General features: G+C 38.6%; 1 protein-coding gene across 1 annotated transcript in view; it reads left to right on the top strand.

Annotated features, from left to right (window-relative positions):
* LOC122794347 (chitinase-like protein PB1E7.04c) overlaps positions 1 to 22,476 on the top strand; it is a 1,804,082-nt gene that overhangs the window by 1,623,131 nt on the left and 158,475 nt on the right. Inside the window, exon 12 of the mRNA XM_044062662.1 lies at positions 7,877 to 8,025. Within this exon, the coding sequence (XP_043918597.1) occupies positions 7,877 to 8,025 (149 nt within the window). The remainder of the gene's footprint in view (positions 1 to 7,876; positions 8,026 to 22,476) is intronic.

The raw sequence follows: 22,476 nt of genomic DNA, 5'->3' as shown, positions 1-22,476 counted from the left end.
TCTGCTGTTTACCCAAACAAGAACACTTTTGTCTTTTAGAAAAATATGTAGTCAGAGATATAACTGATAACAAAGTTTACAACAGGACTTACTATATCTATTAAGGAATACAACTATGAACTAAATAGAACATTATATGTTAATGAAAATTTTATATGTAAGAGAGAAGAAAACAAACATAATATGTGTTGATTAATCTGTTTAAGAAAATGAATATATTAGATGGATAAATAATAAAAAATGAAGTAATATTTAAATTATGCTTAATATACTTGAGTAATTGATTTAAATGTACTTGAATTTATATTAACTTTAACATTTAAAGTATAATAGAAAACAGTACCTGTTTCAGATTGAATTGAAGACATAAAGAACTTTTCTTTTGTTGTTTGTATTATTATTTAAACTTTTACAGAATATAAATCATATAAGATTATTTGTCCTTTAGTTTTTTTCTTTTGTTCAGCAGTCTTCCAGTTGTTTACTTCAGCATTTCTCTTTGGAGTACTAATTGCCCAGTCCATAGATTCTTCTTGTGTTAGGATGTTATTGTTGATTAGGTATTTTTGCTGACTACTGTTTCAAAGACTTTTATTCCATTTGGTAGGAAAATTCTCAGTCTTGCTGGAAATCAAAGATGGGTTTTGAATTGCTTCTTCTTCAAGGCTTTTGTTATTGGTAGAAATTCCTTTCTTTTTGAAACCACCTTTATAGAGTAATCATTGTCAAATCTGATTAATGTATCATTGTATTTGATGGGAGAATTTGCCCAAGCATTTCTTAATATCAGATCTTTATCTTGTGTAGAAAAAAGTCTCACAATTATGGACCTCGGTTTGTTCTTATTTGAAGAAGAAGTATTTCCAGGTGTTGCTAGTGATCTATGTACACATTCTATACCATATGAAAGAGCTTCAGGTAATTTTACTACATTTGGTATCCAGGTGGTAAGAAAGTTTATCATATTGTCCCCTTCAGATTTTTCTGATAGACCATATATTCGGATATTATTTCTTCTTGTTCGATTTTCCATATCATCAATCTTTTCTAGTAAGTATGTATTCTGTTGTAATAAGAATTCAGTTTGTTGTTCTTCTATTTGGACTCTGGTGTCAATGTCATTTAGTGACCATTCAATAAGTGAAGCTAAGAAGTGGGCTAAATTCCTAAGATGACTCATATTGTAAAGCTGACATTGGTGCTGATTTGCCAGTAATTAATTTGACAGGAATTATTAAAGTTCTGACAATGAAAATTTTCCTGTAGATGCTCGAAGTTGTTAAAAATAAGTTAGTAGTAAATATTTCTTCAAATTAAATATTTTTTTGTAAAGTTCCTGTCAGGAATAGCAATGAGGTAAGAGAGCTGAAATGAAGTGCAGCTATCAGTTCAGCATCCTAGCCATGCCCCCAGTCTTCTAAACTTTCCAAGAAAAGAAAACAGAATCTGGATAACATAAAGGTATTGCTGCCCAACTATAGGAGACTTAATAAAAAAGCTCCACTCCCAACAAGAACTCTTAACCTGGAAAACATTAATACTTGCATCTTCAAAGAGATCTGATAGAACAATGGGAGCACTTTATCAGTGTGGGGTTTCTTTGTCTACCGCATGCTCAGGCCTACCACATTATTTAAAGGCAGTATAGGTGGCAGTGTCTCCATATTTTTAAAAGAACAGTATCCTTATTGACTCCTTAGACAAGATGACAAAATGGAACTCCTCCATGTCCAACTTACTATTAAAAAAACTCATTATCATATCACAGCTAACTATATGACCCCTTCTATGTCCCCCTCAGCCCATACCTTCTACCTAACCAGTATGGTGACTGTGTGCATTATGCCAAATAGCAGTCTCCTAGGAGACTTCAATTACCCTTCCATTAACAGGGAGATTTTTACATCCTTAAACATGTATGCTCAGAAGTTTTTGGGCTTCATCAGTACAAACTCTCTGGATCAGTTAGTCTGAACTCAAACCAGGGTCAATAAAACCTGGCCTTGGTCCTTACCTGTATTGTGTAACTTTGCTCCCCATCATTTTTAACTTCCTCCTTGATCAGATCAAACCACAAACCAGTCCCATTCATGGTAAGACTGAAACCAGAAACAACTTTCAGTACCTCAGTATTCAGATATTATGTCAAGGCTGAATGTATCTTTCAGCTTTTCCTGGTTAGGGGTCGCCACAGCGGAACTCTGGTCCACTAATGATTGGCAGTTGATTTTTACGTACCGAATTGCCAGCCCTGATGCACAACCTTCAACAAGGGTACACCCATTCACACATGTCTCCACGCAGAAGACACTCTAGCTGAGAATCGAACCGGACAGCATTTTACTGTAAGGCGACAATGCTGTCAAGGCTAATTTACTAAAACTGAGTGATGTCCTGGCTAAATTGAAACATCCCTTACATTTTGATGCCCCCCCTGTGCTTATGTGGAATACTTTACTACCAACATCTAAACACACACAAAATAGGTTCATTTGTACCCCTCAGAAGTAAATACAACTGAAAATTTAAAAATAAACCAGTATGGAGGAACCCTAATATAAACAAGCTGTATAATAAAAGAAAAAAACTCATTGTGTGCAAAAAATAAATTTAACTTTCAAGTCAAGATGCCAATAACAGTCAAATACGTCTTTGGCTCTATGTCTATCCTGTTGCATTAAAATAAGTTAGGAATCTGCCATTCTGATACCTTTTTGAGGGGGGCTCAGCTATGATTGGCAGTTCTTTTCCTTAAGGTAAGGGGATCAAATTATTGCATATCTCAGGGTTAAGTATTTCCAGTGAACTTTACAAGACTGACCCCATTAATTTTGAAGGTAATGAAAAAAAAATGAAAACCTTGTCCCCTCCAACTACTTGTGTCAAGTTTTCTAGCAAGTGCATACCTTTTGTCTCCCAGCTATGTTTTTTGATTGGAAGGTTTCCTTTACAGAACAAAGGACAACCTCAGAGGGGAGTCATAGAACCACATATGTCTGTATTAGAGAGTAGCCAGGAAAATGACTTAAGAGCTGCCTATGTCATGGACAGTTGATGTTGGTATTGTAATTTCCTAGGAGGGATTACTGTGCCACACAATTAACAAGGCGATTCTGCCCCTAAAAAGTTAGTTTCCATATGAGCCCAAACAGGCAAAATGGACTTATTGTAGCTTAGAAGTTTCAGGTTTAAATCCAATCCTATAACATCTGGACACTAGAATATCCAATACCAAGTGTTTTAAGAGAAGACTGCTCAGCTATGCTTCTAATCTTTTATGATTACTCCAGATGAATTGGTGAAGTAAACTGCTGATCCTTGGTTGCCAGCAATTCTTGTGAATGCCAGGAATATGGTGATAAAGGTAGTATAACAGGGAAGCTACGAACAGTTTTACTGAAACTGTTGTACTTAATAAATGAAATTGAAAAATATACCAAACATGCACCCAAAGAAAGGGCTTTTTCCATAGGGGTTTTGGATTACAGACTGTCATCTGCACTGGGTCCAGATGCAAAATAATTTGTAGGTACTTAAGGTATGTACTAGACAAGCAAAAAGGAAATAATATGTCTAAGAGATGCAGTCTAATGGCTGCAGAGTTGTTGGCAAAGACCTACATTTTTCTCATGTTAAGATGTAGCCCTGAAATACATGAAAAGTTGTACAAGATATCTAGGAAGGTTTGACTATCATGTACAGGATTTTGAGGAAGTACTGCACAATCATTAATGAAAAATAAAGCATTAATTTCCACACCTAAAATGTTCCAATCTGGCATCAGTTTGGGAAGATTCAGGATACAATTCAAAGGTTCAATAGTTATAAAAAAAGTAATGGAGACAGAGGGTATCCTTGCTGAGTGGCACATTGAAGGAGAAAAACTGAAGATAATGTATGATTAGCAAGCACCACTGCTGATGGAGAGTTGTAATAGAGTTTGGATGGCTTGAAGAAAACAGCCTGGAATTTTAATAATCTTCAATAGCTGCCAAAGCTAATCCTAAGATACAGAGTCAAGTGCTTTATCAAAGTCTAAAAGAAACCCTACAGCTGGGTCAGGGACATGCTTATGCCCCTGGATATACACATGTAGGGTCCTAAGATGTTCTGTACTCGACCTTCTCTTAAGAAAACCTGCATGGATGTGGGCTACCAACATAGAAATGATAGAATTCAGCCAGTTAGCTAACAGCTTTGCACAAGTCTTGACATCTGTATTTAGCAACAGTACAAGTCTGTAATTCATTACTTGTGTTGAATCCTTATTAGGTTTAGGTAGCAGTATAATGTACACTGTTCTTGAGGAGGGATTTTATTGACTGTCCTCCTGAAAGGACCTGAACAATTTCAAAAGAGGGGTCAACAAAGTATCACTTAAAGGTTTTTACAGCTCCCTGCTTAGGCCATCAGGGCCTGCACTCTGTAGCAATGCTTGTTTGATTTATTGGATGTTGAATGTTTGGGACTGTTCGACCACTTGTTTGGAAGAAATAGTAGACATCTGTGCTTTCCTTGTAAGGTCGAGGACCTTAGAGAGAAAATTATTTTGCATTCTCTCATTCATATATATATATATATATATATATATATATATATATATATATGGGTCTACTTGATATGGCCATCATTTCAGAATGTCGTACACCATATGGCCGAGATCATATGATCGACATTCGAAATGTCGACCATACAAAAAAAAAAAAACACAACAAAATCTTACCTTCATGCTGCAAGCAGGGGGGATACGCCCCTTCGCACCCCCCCATGGGGGGTTCTGCCCCCACACACCCCAGAATTTAAATATACCAACTCCAAGATTGCACTACAGTGTGGAAGATGTAACTCTTTCCATTCCACACTGTTTGGAGATGCCAGTTCTGCATGGTCGACATTTTGAATGTTGATCATATGGTCTCGGCCATGTGAGGGGAAACTATATATATATATATATATATATATATATATATATATATATATATATATATATATATATATATATATGTATATCAAATACTGTACAGTGTTTAGTATTAGTTTACAAATTCTAATGATATATTTTTAGGGTCCACAAAAGACTTTCCTGAACCTTTATCAATTGGCTTAGAAACAGTACATTGAACTCAGCATTTCTTTGCTTACATAATTAACACCCTTGTGGAAGTGTTACTTTGGGTCCAACAGTGAGTTTTTATGTGGTGAACTTATAAGTTAGCTCTGTCATACTTCATAAGGCTTAACGTCATACGGGCAAGTCTGTATTCCTGTAAAATCCCCAACTCCCCAAATTTGGACTGTTTACATTTATCAAAAATCTGAGCTACTTGCCGTTCGAGATGACATATTGCAGAGTCAATTCATGTCATGTACTGGGCTTTGGCAGATGTTCAAAGCATCTTTAGCTCTAATTTAATGGAATCTCACCCAATCCTAATGGGAAAGGCTCAAATAGGGTTAAGGTCTAAGAATACTTTGATAACCTTATGAATATATGATAGACTCTGGTCATCCTGCAGCACTAATATGTCCACACTCCCTGATCTTGTTGAGCTGTCTCTCAGCTTTTCCCTAACTGTGCAGGTGAGTGATCAGTTAGGGGGTCTGTAAGGATCTCTGCATGTGAAACCATATTTATAGTTTCTCTAGAGGCTAACCAATAATCCAGTCTGCTGGCATGTAGGGATTGGGGTGTAATATAATTATAATCATCCTCATCAGGCTGTCACTCTCTCTAGATGTCCACTAGCTCAAAGTCATTCAGAAAAGGATTAAGGAATATGGGTTTCAGCTGGTGGTGTAGATCTATCTCTTACAGACTTAAAGGTGACGTGAAAATCGCCAGCAGTTAATACAGTGTAATCGCTGTATTGGCTTACCTCAATGGAATCGAACAAATCCCAAGAGAAGGAAGGTTTGTCGATGTTAGGCCCATACGCATTCATTATTGTACGTAAGCCTCTACCCATGTCTAATGAAACCCTTAAGGCTCTGCCCTTACCAGCCTTTTGACGTTCCCTAGCGTTCCAACCTAAAGCATTTTTTTAACAGAATAATAGCATCCGCCTTTGCTTGTATGTGGAAACTGTGAAACTGCTTGTATTCATTAAAACTACCTAGAATTTTGGCAAAATATTTAGCTACCTTGCATTCTTGAAATAATACAATGTCTGCTGCCTTTTTGAGGAACCATAGCTATAAGTCATTCCTTTTAAGTTTAGAGTTTAACCTTTGACCATTAAGACATGCATAATATGCTTACGCACTACAGGAAGAAAAGTCACAAACAAGTAGTTAAAAAAGAACGAGTTGTAACCAAAGTAAAGTTCTGACTTGCACACTAATCTTTCTGTGCAGATATGAACAAATCACCCTAGTCTTCCTCATTATGGAACCGACTGAAGAATGAAAACGAAAAACATTAATGTACCAGTCAGTCAAATTCCAGAATCTTGGTTCAAAGTACCTATACAATTGCTAACCTGAGACTTCTTGCTTTGAGGCTTGGTGATAAACTTCTCAATCCCCTTGTTCTTTGTAACATTGTCATATGTTGGTAGCTCTGAAGATACTGGGGATTCAGACAACCTTCCACATCTTCCATCATATCACCCCAGTCAGGAGAAGAAGAATTACCTCTAACGAAAGGAAGAAAAATTATTGCTTCTTTACCTAGTGAACACCAAAAAAAAAAAAATGAATATACCAACTTAAACAGAAGGAAACGGCCACAAAGCGTAGACCATATTGACCCCACTTATAATCGATTCTGGTACTTCGGCTATTCACCTTCTAGGAATAATTAACCATTGTGTTGTGGTCAAATTTATACAAAGCCAGTGCAATTCCACCCTATTAAACAATCATTAATAGACTTAGCCCCTTATTTGAAGTTCAGTTTTATAAATACCATTAAATAAAAGTACTAATACAAATGAATACCTAAATGTACAAACATTACACTACTAAGTTAGCATCTAAGTTCATATCCCTAGGATATAACGTCCTATAATTCAAGCTCATTCTACTTTCAAGTCTATTTAATTCTTCCTTAAAATTACCTCCTCTAGGCATATGGGGATGGGCAAAAACACTAAAATAGAAACTCTCACTAGATCCTCCTTGTGCTACAGAAAAGTGTTCCACAACAGGACTATTTGTGCTTTCTTATATCATCCAAGGACCATATAGACCACACTTTTAATAGATTATTGGTTCAAGGTTATTCATGTGTCCTATTAAATGACGCTAGGAAGAAAGCGTTGCAAAATGTAAGGGGAACAGTCCCTAGCTGGCTATCTCATTTTAGATCAGTGAACTGGAGCTGGAGTTCCAGCAGCATAGTAAGGGGCCAGGCTCCTGTCCCATAATGTGTAGAGATTTGCAATGGATATATCAACAGTTATGGATCTCAGTAATATGAAACAATCATTGCAAGTTTAATGTGATTTATACTACAAACTTCCGGCCTAACGAATACCTCTTTGATACTATGGTTTTGCAGTTGCACATTTTATTTTGCTCTACATGCTTTCATATATTTTCCTTATAAAATATGATCTATTTACATACATTTTAAGTATTTCAACAAAATCAATAACATCATGCCTGTATCGATTACACGTACAACGTACTGTATTTATAAATAAGGTGTGGTGCACAGTGGTACAAAATGTTTCTCTTTCATCGTTTCATTTAATTATTTGAAAGTGTCACTGCTCTGTTTTTTGAGGGTTACATGCTCAGATGTGTACTTGGAGAGATGTCAAGTAGCCAGAAAATTCTGCTGTCTTCGGCCTTGTTCAGAAGCATTCCATCTGCATAGCAGCCTACACTACTAGAATCAAATGCAGTCCTGTTTACTAAATTATATTTACAGGATTCAGAGTGGAAGCTGTCAGACAGACAGAAGCTGGACATCTCCTCATTCTATGACATGCAATTAGCATTTGAAGAAGAGATCCATGCAAGAGAACTTCTTCACAACGAACTCCTGAAGGTGAAGGCAGCAAACCAGGCTTTTGAAAGGTAATCATTAAAATTCTTGTGTTGCGCTTTGAAATGAAAATGTAAAATTAAGTCTGTGGAAATGAAATATTTTGTCATCAGCATAGTTTTTAGTATTTGCAAAACTTAATTTAACAGACTAGAAATAACATAGTGTGTCAGATTTCAAAAACAACAAAATGCACGGTTTGTGTCTATGTAGTATTCTCCATTGCAGTACATTTTCAAACAATTTCCTAAAAGTATTTCTGTGTAAAATTCAGAACTTGTGACTTGTAATATATTTGCAAAAGCATGATATGTTGCGCTGAGTTATATCTCTTAGCATGTTGTAGTTTGTGACAACTTACCTCATATTTAGCTTAACTTTTATTGAAAATAAACTTTAAAAGATGTGATTTTGAAGTTTTCTTGAGAGAGTGTTGAAGCAGTAAAATTGTCAATTTACTAACCATGTGAAGATATTAAATGTTTGCCTGTTTATAAAGTACCCCAAGCCGCATTTAACTACAACAACACAGTGTAGAAAAGCTACCCATGTGATAGACTACAAAATAAATAAACAGCAGCTAGGATCAGGAAAATGACAGAACAGTTTTGCTACATCATTTCTTTAGCTGAATATATTTTTCAGCATAATGCTTATGCTCGGGCAAAAATGTGTGGTTTATTTTTGTAGCAGCTGCGGAAAGGAAAATTTAACAACAGCATCCTTGGCAATATCTAGAGATGAGGGGTTAGTTGAAAGGGGAGACAGAAAAATGTGGAGGTAGAAGGGGTAAATTACAAAAAAGTTGGTGACAGGAGAGTTGTAAGGTATTTTAGAGATTGGTAATAAGATGTCTAATAATGGACTGACATCATCAAAAACAGCGACAGTTATGATTATGAGTTAATCATGGTACATCATATATTTGTGACTTCTGATGTTAATAGTTTCATAGGTAAATAGGCAATCAATTTGCAGAACATTATATGCCTAACGAATTACTAGATAGTTATCAGATGTGAGAATCAAACCCTGTGCCAACTGTTATGGCAGCCACCAACCCCTAAAGATATCTTGATTAACCATGACTTCATTTTTTATATATTTAGGTTCATAGGTCAATGTAGACTTGCTGCACTTGCAGGCCATTTTAAGCCTAACCAGTTTCACTTCAAAGGTGAGAATCTAACCCTGTACTGTGTGTCTGTCAACCTCAAACCAAAATACTAAGCATTATGTCAACCTCAAACCAAAATACTAAGCATTATGTCAACCTCAAACCAAAATACTAAGCATTATGTCAACCTCAAACCAAAATACTAAGCATTATGTCAACCTCAAACCAAAATACTAAGCATTATGTCAACCTCAAACCAAAATACTAAGCAGTCAGTCTTCAGACTATTATATGCCTAGCCAATAATCCAGTTTAGATCAAAGGTGAGGATTAAACTCTGTACTTTGTTTCTCCTAAACCATTATGCTAACTTCTAACCAAAAAATAAGACACTGGAAGGTTCACCAGAATAAAATTCACTGTTTTATTGATCGCACACGATACTGAAAAAACGTAAAACACATCCAGAATGCATTAACTGTATCACCGTGTTTTCATCACAAAAACTTCTTCAGATGAGCATACCAACTTCTGAAACCCCTTTATATACAGAAACATCCCCAATTAATCAATTAACAAACTATTATACTTTTAAAAACACAGTGCAAAAAAACTGTATATACAAACAATGAAACACAATAAATACAGAAGTGCATAGAAAATCATTTGTTGGTCAAGCAGGAATCTTGTAAAAAACATACATTATTTACAATTTGTAAAAACATATAAACAAAAAATGTTTAAAAATGTTTAACAATATAAAACCTTTTTAAAACCACACTTAAAACACTGTTGTGTAGGTCATACAAAATGTAAAACAGCACCATCTGCTGGAAAGTCACACAATTTAAAGTTTAGCTGACCTAAGCTTTAAGACTAGCTTCAATGAAACCATCTCATTCAAACCAGGGTACCTAGTAGCTTCAAGAACTAGTTGCCAGTACAGTTCCCTGTATTCTAGGCGTGTTTCCCAAGGGCCACCCCCAGGATTATGCTAACTTCCCCAATCTGTGTGGGTGGGGGTGACATAATATTTGTTATGTAAAGGGTGAACAATTCAGTACAACATTAGTCGATGTCACTACTAGACAAAGTGGAGAAGAGCTGGTAGTAGATATCTGATATAATGATATCAAGAATGGCTGGACATGCTCCTACATTTCTGTAGAACTGCACTCAAAGCTGTAAGATGGATCAAATGGAATTCAATGGCATATTAAAATTTGTTAGCTAGTGTAGTGTACGCATCTTCAATGAATTACATTTTACCTGCTCAATACCCTGTATTTTCTCACAAAATAATATCATCATTGCTTGATGCTACAACTACGTCAGGAATATTATTCCAGAAATCTGTCACTTTTTCTTTAAATAAAGTATATTTTCACTTTTCTTCTGAGGTATCCAGTCAATTGTTTTAATACATTCACAGATTGGTTAATATTGGACACTTATTGGTCTTTGAGTTGTTTGATTTGTTTTATACCCTACAGGAATTTTCTGTTGCCCATGTACTTATCAGTGTTGTTTTTGTAAATTAGTAATGGTATATTTAATTTTGTTGTGAGAGAGAATGAATTGCAGAATTTTGGCACCCATCGATTTATAAATATTTTTTTTTCTTTTATTTGTGTTAATCTTAAGCAGCAGATTACTGGATCCTGTGCTGATTCCACTCATTGCTTGTTTCCAGGTTTTGACATAGAATCAGGCCAAGCATGGCCATGTTCCACTAAGAAATCTAGATACAGAAACCAGACATTTCTGTTATGTAGCAATGCATCTCATGTATTTTCAATCCCATTTATGCTTCTGTGTGCGTATGTGTATGTCTCTAAATTTCTAAACTTTTAGGGGCAGTGCCAAGTGCCTGGATTTAGGCTGTAAAATGTAGTAACATTGTGTTCTGTAACTGGTCTGATTCCACAGTTCTCTAGTCTGTGCCTATCTACCCTGTGATCACTCATTAGATATAGACACAGGTACACACACCACATGATAGTTTCATGGATATTGGCTGTGTGGTCATGCACTTAAACCTTATCAGTTTGTTTCCATTTATTTATTTTTTCTGATAGTTGCTTTGTTGAGAGAACTACACTTTCTTTGCTTAGTAATGTACAAAACAGTGCATGTGATAGGATAGCACAGTTATACAGTTAGTACATGATGTTAAAGAGATGCCAACTGCATAATTTTATTACTATATCGTAAACACTAGTTACCTTTTTCTACAATGCTAGACAAAAAGTACACAGTGACAGTCACGTCACAAAAAAAGGATTAACACAACTGATCAGCTGCCAGTGCTATGGTGGAGTATGTTGTTGTACAATTAGACCACATTAGAAAATGTACCAAATGAAATTTCAGGCCCTGTAGGGGAATGCAGTTTTTCCAACAGGTTATTAATGTATGAGGAGAGCATGGTGAAAAACAAGCCCACCACCACCTCACAGCACTGTACCACGCTTAGACAGGAAATGATACTGCTGCCATCTTTAATCTCCATCTCAGCCAGTACAGCACTTCTTTATCCACTTACTAACTGTGGCTTTAAAATAGAACCAGAGTGGACAACTGCAAGCAGAAGATATCTTATTGTTAGATGTCTTCTGCTCGCTCTTTTCCTCTCTGTTTTTAAGCCATAGTCAGTGAAAGAAAGAAAAGTAAAATGATCAGTAATGATTGTAGTGCAACAGCAGCAGTTACAAGGCGCTACATGAGATAGATGAGCACAGTAAATTCAGAACTACTGTGAAATCTATCTCTTCATCTGTCATACTGCAGATGGACAAGATTCAAAACATGTAATTATAAAACTGTGCGTTTGTGTGTCATTGGATCTGCCTGTGTTTTGTCTGAGTTTCTATGTATGTGTGTATGGGTGCTTTGACTTGTGTGTGTGTGTGTGTGTGTGTGTGTGTGTGTGTGTGTGTGTGTGTGTGTGTGTGTGTGTGTGTGTGTGTGTGTGTGTGTGTATGTGTGTTGAGTAAACATCATTAAATAGTTGCATAATACTTCCTGGAATAATTACATATCCTACACAAACTTCAAACTTTAGGTGCTAGAATCAGTTTACAGCAAAATTATAAAAAAAGTTAATGTTTAACTATACAACTAATGCCAAACTACCTCACAAACAGATCATTTTGTAAACCACAATAATACTGTGCAGGGCAAGAATTATTTTATTCTTAACAATACTACAGAACTGCAGATATTCCACGAGAACTTGATAAAGAAGTTCTTTATCTTAACACCACATCATGTATAACTCTTGAAGACTCCGACAGATTATTAATGCAAACCTTTTGTTAACACAGGCACTAGACAGCCCATAATTGCAAAGTACCTTGAAAAGGTAAGGGAAAACAGCTCTTAAACTTTACATAAAAGCACCTAAACAGGCATGTCCAAGGGACAGCTTCCGGTGATTTCTCCTGTCCACCTGGTGAATCTGGGCATACTGAGGCAATGTGGCAACTGCCTCATGTACACAGACAATCCTCTCCTCCTACCACCCAACACTACAATCTTCGAGAGATGCACTTACATAGCCAAACTGGAAGCAAAGCTCTCTCCGGCCAAGATTGTGCTAGACAGTCAAGAGGAGAAGGTTAACACCTGCATCACACCTCAAGCAACTCATAGCCCTTCAAAACCCACACCATCAACACCCATACATAGCAACACTAAACCCACATATGCGGAGGCCCTTAACATTAACCTGTCCAAGCAACAAGGACCTCCGAAGCCAAAACACAAACAAACACCAGTCACAACCAAAGTGACACATAGCTCACAACACCAGTGTGCCACCCAACAACAGCCCCTAAGGCAAGACAATGTACCCAACACTTTAGTCATAGGTGACGCTATAGTCAGGCACACTGATGTCCCACTCACCAGACTGAACAAGGAGAAAATTACAGTCAGCTGCCTGTCGGGTGCCAGGATCTGCCACATAACGCATGCACTCAAGACACTCCACAACAAGTACAGATATGACTCTGTCATTGTCCATGCTGGAGTGAATGACTTGAGACGTACCTCCCTGGACTGCATGAAAAGAGATATGGAAGAGCTCTTGGATCATGTGACCCAGGCAGGTATGACCCTAGCCCTGAGTAGCATCCTGCCTTCACCCAGAATGATACCACAGTATAAGGACAAACTGATTGACTTCAACAATTGGCTAAGCTTCTGGTGTCATTCAAAGGGGATCCAGTATTTGTCTGCCTGGGAAGACATGATCGACAAACCACGATGCTTTGCCAGTGATGGTCTGCATCTGTCACCCCTGGGATTCAGGTTACTGGCTAAAGCTCTTGCCACCCCTATAGTGCCTTTTTTAGGCAAGGTTCAAAGGATAAAACCACCACCGTAACAGATAGAAGCAGGCAAAATCTGAAGGTAATGCTACTCAACGCTACAAGTCTAAACCTCAAAATGCACTGTCTTGAGGCACTCCTAAAAATGGAGAACATCGATATCAGTGCAGTAACTAAGACCTGGTTCAAGGCTCCAGAGAGCACCCCTGCAATACCAGGCTACAATTCTTACCACACTTTTCAGCCACAAAACCAGGACCGAAACACTAAAGGTGGAGGAGTGTCCTTATTCACCAAGGATATTCACACCTCCAGGCTAGCTGCCCAACACAATGCGTCTGAAATTCTCCAGGTGCAACTAACACTGCAATCCAAATTGTAGCTTGCTACAGATCCCCAACCATGCACCAAGATTCTCACTACACCTTTCTAAACATACTGGAAAATATTAAGATACAACCAAACACCCTAATACTGGGTGATTTCAACTACCCTGCCATTAATTGGGAAAACTACTCAGGTACCAACTCCTTTTCTCAACGGTTCTTGGAATTCATAAATTCCAACGCCCTGGATCAACTAATCCATTGTCCCACCAGGGGCTCCAATATCCTAGACCTGGTCATTACCAACATGGGAGATAGATGCTCCACACCAGTGGTCACCCCCTCATTGGTCAGGTCTGACCATAAGCAAATCACCCTTGACATCCACATCCCACCCCCACCTCCAGTAAGGAAACCTCCTTAAAAAACTTCTCCAAAGCCAACTTCAAGCTACTGAAGTCAGAAGTGACAAACTTCACAACACCCATGCAGATGGGATCTGGAAGTTCAACTGCAGAATCCTACACTAAGGCACTGTATGAGCACATCCACTCGTGCATGAATCACACCATCCCAAATAGAACCAAGATGCTCTTCTCCAAAAAAAGGAAGCCAATCTGGTGGTCCCCTGCTATAAACAAACTATACAACAGAAGGAAGAAACTGTTGCAAAAAAGAGGAAAATCCCAGGATGCAAAAAACTCCCTCACCAGTCTCAGTAAGAAGCTGAGATCCCTCATAAAATCCTCAAAAGCTAGTTACGAAAATAACATTGCCAAAGATTCCAAAGACAACCACAAGGCATTCTATAGTTATGTCAAGAATCTAAATGGCAATGCTCAGATCTGCTCTGAGTTACAATAGAATGGCATTAAATATACTGATCCCAAGGATATTGCCAATATCCTGGCAGATCGATTTAGTGCCAACTTCACCCCACTCTCACCCCCTAAAGGGCCCATCTCAATACCAAAGGATTGCCAAATTCCGATAATCACGGCCACACAGGTAGAAACTGCACACTCCAAAGCTAAGAATACAGCATCCATGGGACCAGATGACATCCCAGGCTGTGTACTACATGAACTACAAAATGAACTGGCACCTCACCTAAGTGTCATGTTTAATCATAGCCTCACCACAGACTTTGTGCCCACTGAGTGGTGCACAGCTACAGTTATCCCGCTCCACAAGGGAGGATCCACCTTGGATCCCGGGAACTACCATCCCATCAGTCTGACAAGCCTGATTTGCAAGGGCATGGAACGCATTATCATGGAACTTATAAACAAAGACATTGGCAACCTTCAAACACTGGACCCCACCCAGTTTGGATTTGTGAAGGGCCGATCTTGTCTCCATAATCTGATTGACTTCTTTGAATCAGTCTCCAGAGCTGTAGACGAGGGTAAGGCAGTCCACACAGCCTATCTGGACTTCGCCAAGGCCTTTGACACTATCCCCCACTCTGGAATCATAGATAAACTTACTAAGCTGGGCATAAATCCCTACGTCACTCGATGGGTTGCTTACTGGCTTAGTGACAGAACCCAGACAGTAAAAAGTAGGGAGCCATTATTGAATCCCCAAATGATGTGGATATTCTACAAAAGGGCCTTACAGAAACAGATGCCTGGTGCCAGAGCCATGGGCTCAAGCTTAATGCCAAGAAATGTATAGTTATCACCTTTGGAAAAAAACATGTACCCATGAATTACCACGTAGGTGGCAGGACACTAAACATCAAAAGTGTGATGAGAGACTTAGGGACACAGGTGGACAGTGGTCTCACTTTCGATAACCACATTGCCACAACAGTCAGGAAATCCTTCTATGTGGCACACCTCATCACTAAGGGCTTTTCATCCAGAAAAAAGGAGGTCATTGTCCCACTGTACTCATCCCTCATTAGACCCATTATAGACTATAATGCCCCGTTTGGTATGTACCTCACAAGACATCTGCAACAGCTGGAAAGGCCACAGAAATACCTCACTAAAAGAATCACAGGCCTAAAGCAGATGCCATATACTGACCATCTAAAAAAACTTCAGCTATACTCTGTGGCATATCGTCTACTCAGAGGCGATCTCTGCTTAACATACAAGGCCATGTCAAACCCTGAGCTGTTGGACATGCTGCACTTAAAGAAATCCCAATCCCTCAGAGCCACATGCTCCAGGGATCTAAACCTTGTCATCACAATGAACAAAACATGCTGGAGGGATAGGTTCCTGACCCAGAGACTCCCCATACTCTGGAATAGACTGCCCATACATATCAAGCAGAGCGCCTCATTGGCCCTCTTCAAAAGGAACCTTGATGATTGGATGGGAGATAGGAAATTCACCCCGGGGATCATGTCAGTCGCCCTGCTAGACAGGGGCCTGGAGAAGTAAATATTGTGGGAAGAAATATCCAGGGAATTGTTATGGCTAGGCTTGCATAGGCCCTAGGGCCGATAGCCTAGTACCAACCTATGAACCTATACCAGGTTTCTTCACCAAAGAAAACCTACTCCAGCAAACTTATGAAATTCTTAGTGAGCATTTTAATTCTGTAAGCCTTTCCATAGCTACCTTGTATACCTCATAATTTTAAAACATGCAAGGAGACAGTGAAGGTATGGTGCAGATGGGCAATTTTGGAAGTAAGAAGTGCTTGATAGAAATGTTACTGCCAGAGGGTGCACACAATTTGGATACAAATTCAGAAGAGGGATGTCGGGATCTGAAACATTTATTTCTGGATAGAAATGACCCTACGGGAGCATTACTTGCATGTTTTGATTCCCAATTAGAGGTAGCATTGTCTGTGAAAATTCCTAATTTTCCTGTCTGTATCCACAATCTCATTCTATCATTCACTACCTAAAGCTCATGGCCACAGAAAGATGACCAAAAAAGTAAAAGCTTTGCTGTATGATAAAAGCTGTCTCATCCCCCACCACTGTGCAGTGCAACCCTGCAGAGCTCCTGCTGGTACACCAGTCTGTTGGTTAATCTCCTGATGCCCCCTAACCTCACTCAGAATCAAGATAATTAAACTCCTCCATTTAACATAGTTGCCCCACCCCCAATACACACCTAGAGAAAAGAAGCCAGTCTTTCTCAAGAGAGACCCATGACCTCTCAGTTAACTGTGCTGATGTTCATCCCGCTCACTTTACATCTGCAGCAAATTATTCCATTGTAAGTTAGAGACTGAAAGGACAACGTCATATGTAAACAGTAATGCTGTGCAGTAAATCCGTCAGTAATGGGCTGGAGGATGCCTTGTATGCCAGACACAAGCCACATCTTGCAGTCTGTAGTATGCAGAATACAGTGACATGGCTTTGAGAGGGTCCATGAAGGACATGTTCTTTAGATCTTGTATACCTTTGGTACCGTACCTCTGTGGGTGTTCCAGTTGTTGTTTGTGTCTGGACAGATGCATGCCAAAGGAAGCATTATATTTTTTGATTGGCCTAAGGATGACTGAGTAACGCGGGACAATGCCATCCTTACAGTCCCATCGTTGATAAGCTGTGCAGTATAGAAGGACTTTCTTACAACAACAGACAGACGCTGGACAAAAGTTAGTTCACTTCCACATAAGTTTCCAAATCCCTAACAACTGAGTTAACTGTTAGGGGCATTTTGCCAGTGTGGTAGTTCCCTGGGGTAGATGACTTCCCAAGGGATACAATAAGTTTCAGACCATGATTTTGACACCAGTTATTTATTTGAGACAAACATTCCTGCAGGATGGCTAAGTCATTTGGGGATTTCAGTGACTGCTCCTCGTTTGCAGTCATCTGCAAACTTAGCTAGCCACAGCCCTTTGGTATTGGCTTTTATTTCGGAAAAGTAGATACCAAATAGGAGAGGTTCCAGCACAGAACCCTGGGAGACTCCACTGGTGACTGGACTTTATGTAGAGGTAACTTCCTGTATTTTGATTATCTGCATCCTATCTGTGAGCCAGTTGGCAATCCAGTGGGTGATATCAAGGTTTATTCCAGGTTATTTAGCTTTTCTACTGTCTCTGAGTGGGGAACTGTGTCAAAAGCTTTGGTCAGGCCTAGGAATGCAGTGCGTACTATTTTGCCTTGATCCATTGCTTTGGTGACCTAAGACTGAATAAGCATGGCCTGTCCTAGATGAATCCAAACTGAGATGGGTCTAGTGTTTGAAGGTTCCCTTTGTCCTGATTGAATAATTGGATAATAAGTCTTTTCATGGGTTTGCATATGAGGCTAGCCAAACTTATGGGTCTGTGGAAGGTCCTCCCTTATGCTGGGAAATGACTGTAGCCATTCTCCATTTACTTGGTACAAACCTGTATGGAGGCTTACATTGAACAATGTTGTTAGGGGTGTGGCTAAATATGCTTCATACTGTTTAAGATGTATCCAGAGGACATTGGCAGGATCAATGCAGTATTTTTAGCTTTTGATAGCATTATTATTATTGTTATTCCTATTATTATTATTATAATGCACACGACCCCCAAAGTATATTTTTTCTAAACTTTCACAAATTCCCATATCTTGAAAACTATGCAACTTAGACATATATTGTTAGAACATTTTTGTTAATCCGACATAAGCTTTCACATGACGATGAGAAATTCCTCTGTAAGTGCATGTTTTTTGAGATGTTTATAGAAATATGAAAACATATATTTAATTGTATAATTAGCCATTACAAATAATACTAGATATCCCTCAAGATGTGCTACCTACAGTGCAAATATCAAAGACTATTTTCTTCAGCAACATCTAAAGCTTCACATAATGTCAGGCAATAATTTGTAAGTCACTTGCTTTTTGAAGTACATATGGAAACATTGCTTATTTTTATAGGTTCATAGATTAGTACTAGGCTAACTGCCCTTGCGAGCTATTTTTTTAAGCCTAGCCAATTATCCCTTGTGAGACTCAAACGCTGCACCTTGTGTTTGTAAGGCAAACACCTTAACCATTAGGCCATCCTCCCAACTTTTATAATTATAATTAATAACAAATAACTAGCAATATTTCTAATTTAGTGTGATATAAACCAGTATTTTCAGTGAATAGTATTATATCCCACATTGGTCTTTCACACAATGCACCTCAGTAAAATGTTGGTCTCTCAGTTATGAAAACATGAACATAAATATGAAAAGTGAGTGGCAAACAAAGATTAATTTCTCCACTGCCGGTCATCTTAACTCCTTGCCCTTTCAAATACAGTTGATTATTAGCTTGTAAGTCACTTACTTAAAGATGTCAGACCAAAAAAAGTTCTAGACACTGTAAGGGGATATGAGTATGAAATGGGAGTGTACAAAAAAGGTATTATAGGCTGGTATGTGTTAAACAACACAATTTAGAGGTTAAATCTTCCTTAATGGCATCCTTCTCCTCTGCCTTGTATCTGCTCCATTTAAACAAAAAATGGAATAATACAACTTGGGAATGATACTTAATGACTGTGTTCAAGTATTAATTGTCTGATTATGTTGCTCTTTTCTTACACTACATTGTTGCTATAGGTTTAGCCCAGGTGATTTATAACAGTATTAGCCTGTCTGTCCAAGCTGTACAAATTCTCTCAAATTGATTAACCTCCCATTTGTTTATATTGTTTGCTTTTGTGTCTTGGTGTCAAGATGACAGTAATGTTACGAGATGTAGATTATCCTCCCTTCAGCTGCGCTTATTCACTGTATACCCCCATGAATGCAGTGCATTCAGCCTCTGCAGCAGATTTAAACACTAGGTATTGTTTATATCAAGTTGTAGTCAGTTTTGTTTACATGCCCGAATTTCCAGTTTCTGAAGGACTCATATATGTATGTATATATATATATATATATATATATATATATATATATATATATAAAATTAATTTATTTATTTTATTTACATTTGTTGACCAGGAGAGTCCAACTGGACACAGGTCCATTTTCAGCAGAGGCCCGGGGAGAAAAGCTCCACACTCAAATATTTAAGTTGTTGTGTCTTTCAGCTTTTGCCAGTTAGGGGTCACCACAGCAGAACTCCGGTCCGCTAATGATTGGCAGTTGATTTTTACATGCCAAGTTGCCAGCCCTGACACACAACCTTCATGAAGGTATGCCCATTCACACATGTCTCCACGCAGAAGACACTCTAGCTGAGAATCGACCCAGACAGCGTCTTACTGTGAGGCAACAACGCTACCACAGCACCACCACATCATATAAAATTATAGACACTGTTACAGCTGTAGAGCATAATACAAGACTAAACAAAGTTGTACAACAGCTGTAGAACAAGAATTTAAATTTTAAGCCATAGTGACAGATGTTGAACATAGTTACAGATGTAGACTAAATTCATCAGTTGGCAACTGAAACAAGTTGTTTGTGAGGTAAACAGACAAATTGTTGCAATAAGAAGGTATTATTGTATATATGTATACATATGTATTGGAAGTAGATTAGGTAAAGAGAAAATGAGCTTGCTGTTATCAGGTAGTTAGTGGGGTGCAGAGAGAGGTAGTGGGTGGGTGAAGTGGGTGTTATTTGAGGGGGAGTTGCAAGGGCATATTCTGCAGGTAAGTAAGTGTGCTTTTAGTAAATATTTGAAGTGGGTGCATGATGTTGCAGAAGTAATTGAGGATGGGAGGGAGTTCCATAGTTTGGCTATAGTGCAGGAGAATAATGCTTCTCCAGCAGAGTTAATGGCTCTTGTGACCAGTAGGAGGTTTTTGTTGCTGGATCTTAGTGGTCCGGTGGTGAGATAGGGTTGGAGTAGATTTTGAAAGGATGGTACTTTTAGTGGATGGTTTACTAGTTTGTGGGCGTGTGCCAGTTGGTACCATTGAAGGAGGTGAGGGAGTTCTAGCCAGCCCAGTTCTGCTATTGAGAGACAGTGGTGACTACGGTAGGATGCCCCTGTGGTAAACGTGGCAATTTTGTTGTAGCAGGTTTCAAGCTTATTTAGATGGCATTGTCTTAGGTTTGTATATATTTGAGAGGCATAAAGTAGGGTGGAGATAAGGTGAGAATTTGCTACTGAAATATTTGTGGCTCTGGTATGTAGTTGCTGATTTCTATATAATGCTCCTAGTTTTTAGTGGAATTTTTTTATAGTCATGGATATATGAATGTCAAAGTTCAGTGTACTGTCTATTTCCACTCCTAGCAATTTGGTGTGTTCAGTAGGATGGATAGTGGTGTTGTCTTTTGCTGTGATGTTAAAGTGAGAGAGGTTTTGGGTAAGTTTGGTGGGTTGGAAAATTAGTAATTTAGTTTTGTTTGGGTTGAGTATTAATTGGGCATTAGATAACCAAGTTTTGACAGAGGAAAAGGCATCTTGTGTGACTTTTTGCAGTTCGGGAAGGGAGTGGGCTGAGCAGATGAAGGTAGAGTCATGTGTGTATTGTATGAGTGTGTCAAGTGTTGTGGCAGAGGTTAGATTGTTGGTAAAGATAGAGAAGAGTAAGGGTCCAAGGATGGACCCTTGGGTAACCCATATGGAGACAGGTAGTTTGGGGGATAGGTCGTCCTGCCATACAATGGATTGTTGATGGTCAGACAGGTAGCTTTGAAACCAGTTGGTGACTGATTAAGAGAAGGATAGGGTATTGAGAAGAGAGATGAGTTGTTTGTGAGGTACCATGTTGAAAGCTTTAGATAGATCTAGGAAAGTAGCTGAGGACAGATGACCAGCATTTTTATGTTGTAGGATAGTGTTAGTAAAAGAGAGTTAAGGCAGTGGTGGTGTCATGGTTTGGTCAGAAACTGTGCTGGGTATTGGAGAGGAGGTTGTTAAGTGAGGAGGTGATCTGAGACCTGAGAATGAATGCATCTTTCAAGTATTTTGGAGAGTGGAGAGAGAACAGCTATGGGGCGGTAATTGGTTAGCTCTTTGGAGGGGAATTATGTGTGATACTTTCCAAAGTGTGGGAACATAACTTTCTGATAGAGATCTGTTAATTAAGATGGATACTGGGTAGGCTAGAGCGTCAGCTGCGAGTTGTAGGTATTCACTTGGGAGGTTGTCTGCTGCTGGTTTGGTGGCTTTAAGTTTAGTTAACAGCTGTTTTATTTTGGAGGTAGGAACAGGAGAGAATGAGAAGCTAGTGGGGAGATTGCTAATTGAAGGTGTGGGTTTGAGGGGGGGTTGTGTTGTCTAGCTAGTGATAGTACGGTTTGTGTGAAATGTGTGTTGAAAGAGTTAGCAATATTTTCGGTGGAGTGAGTGATGTTATTAGTAGTGGTACTAACTTTACCTGGATGGAGGATAGAGTTTATTGAGGACCAGAATTGTTTGGGGTTATGTTGGGAGGAGGTGAGGGCAGACTGGTAGTATTGAATTCTGTCCTGTTTTATTAGCTTTTTGACTCTTTTGCGAAGTTCTATAAATGTCTGTGTAGTAGAGGGGTTTTTGGTTTTGTGCCAGTTTTCCCAGGCTTTATCTCTGATTTTCATTTCAGACTTAGTGGTTTTCTGTAGCCATGAAGATGGTTGGGCTCTGGTTCGGGAAACTCTTATAGGGGCATGGTAATTAAAGATGCCCAGGAAGGTGTTATTAAAGTAGTCTACTGCATCATCTAGACTGAGGTATTTAAGAGGTTCCCAGCTACATGCTTTAAGGGTTGAGCTGAATGAGAGAGGGTTAACGTTTACTTTTTTGTGTATTTAATGGTAGATGACAGGTTTTGTTCGGTATAGGTGTTTTCCGAATAG

Source organism: Protopterus annectens, chromosome 1.part0 (assembly GCF_019279795.1).
Source record: "Protopterus annectens isolate FY-2018-M chromosome 1.part0, PAN1.0, whole genome shotgun sequence".
Taxonomy (NCBI): domain Eukaryota; kingdom Metazoa; phylum Chordata; order Ceratodontiformes; family Protopteridae; genus Protopterus; species Protopterus annectens.
Note: the sequence above shows the minus strand (reverse complement) of the source record. Positions and strands in the feature narration are given on the sequence as shown.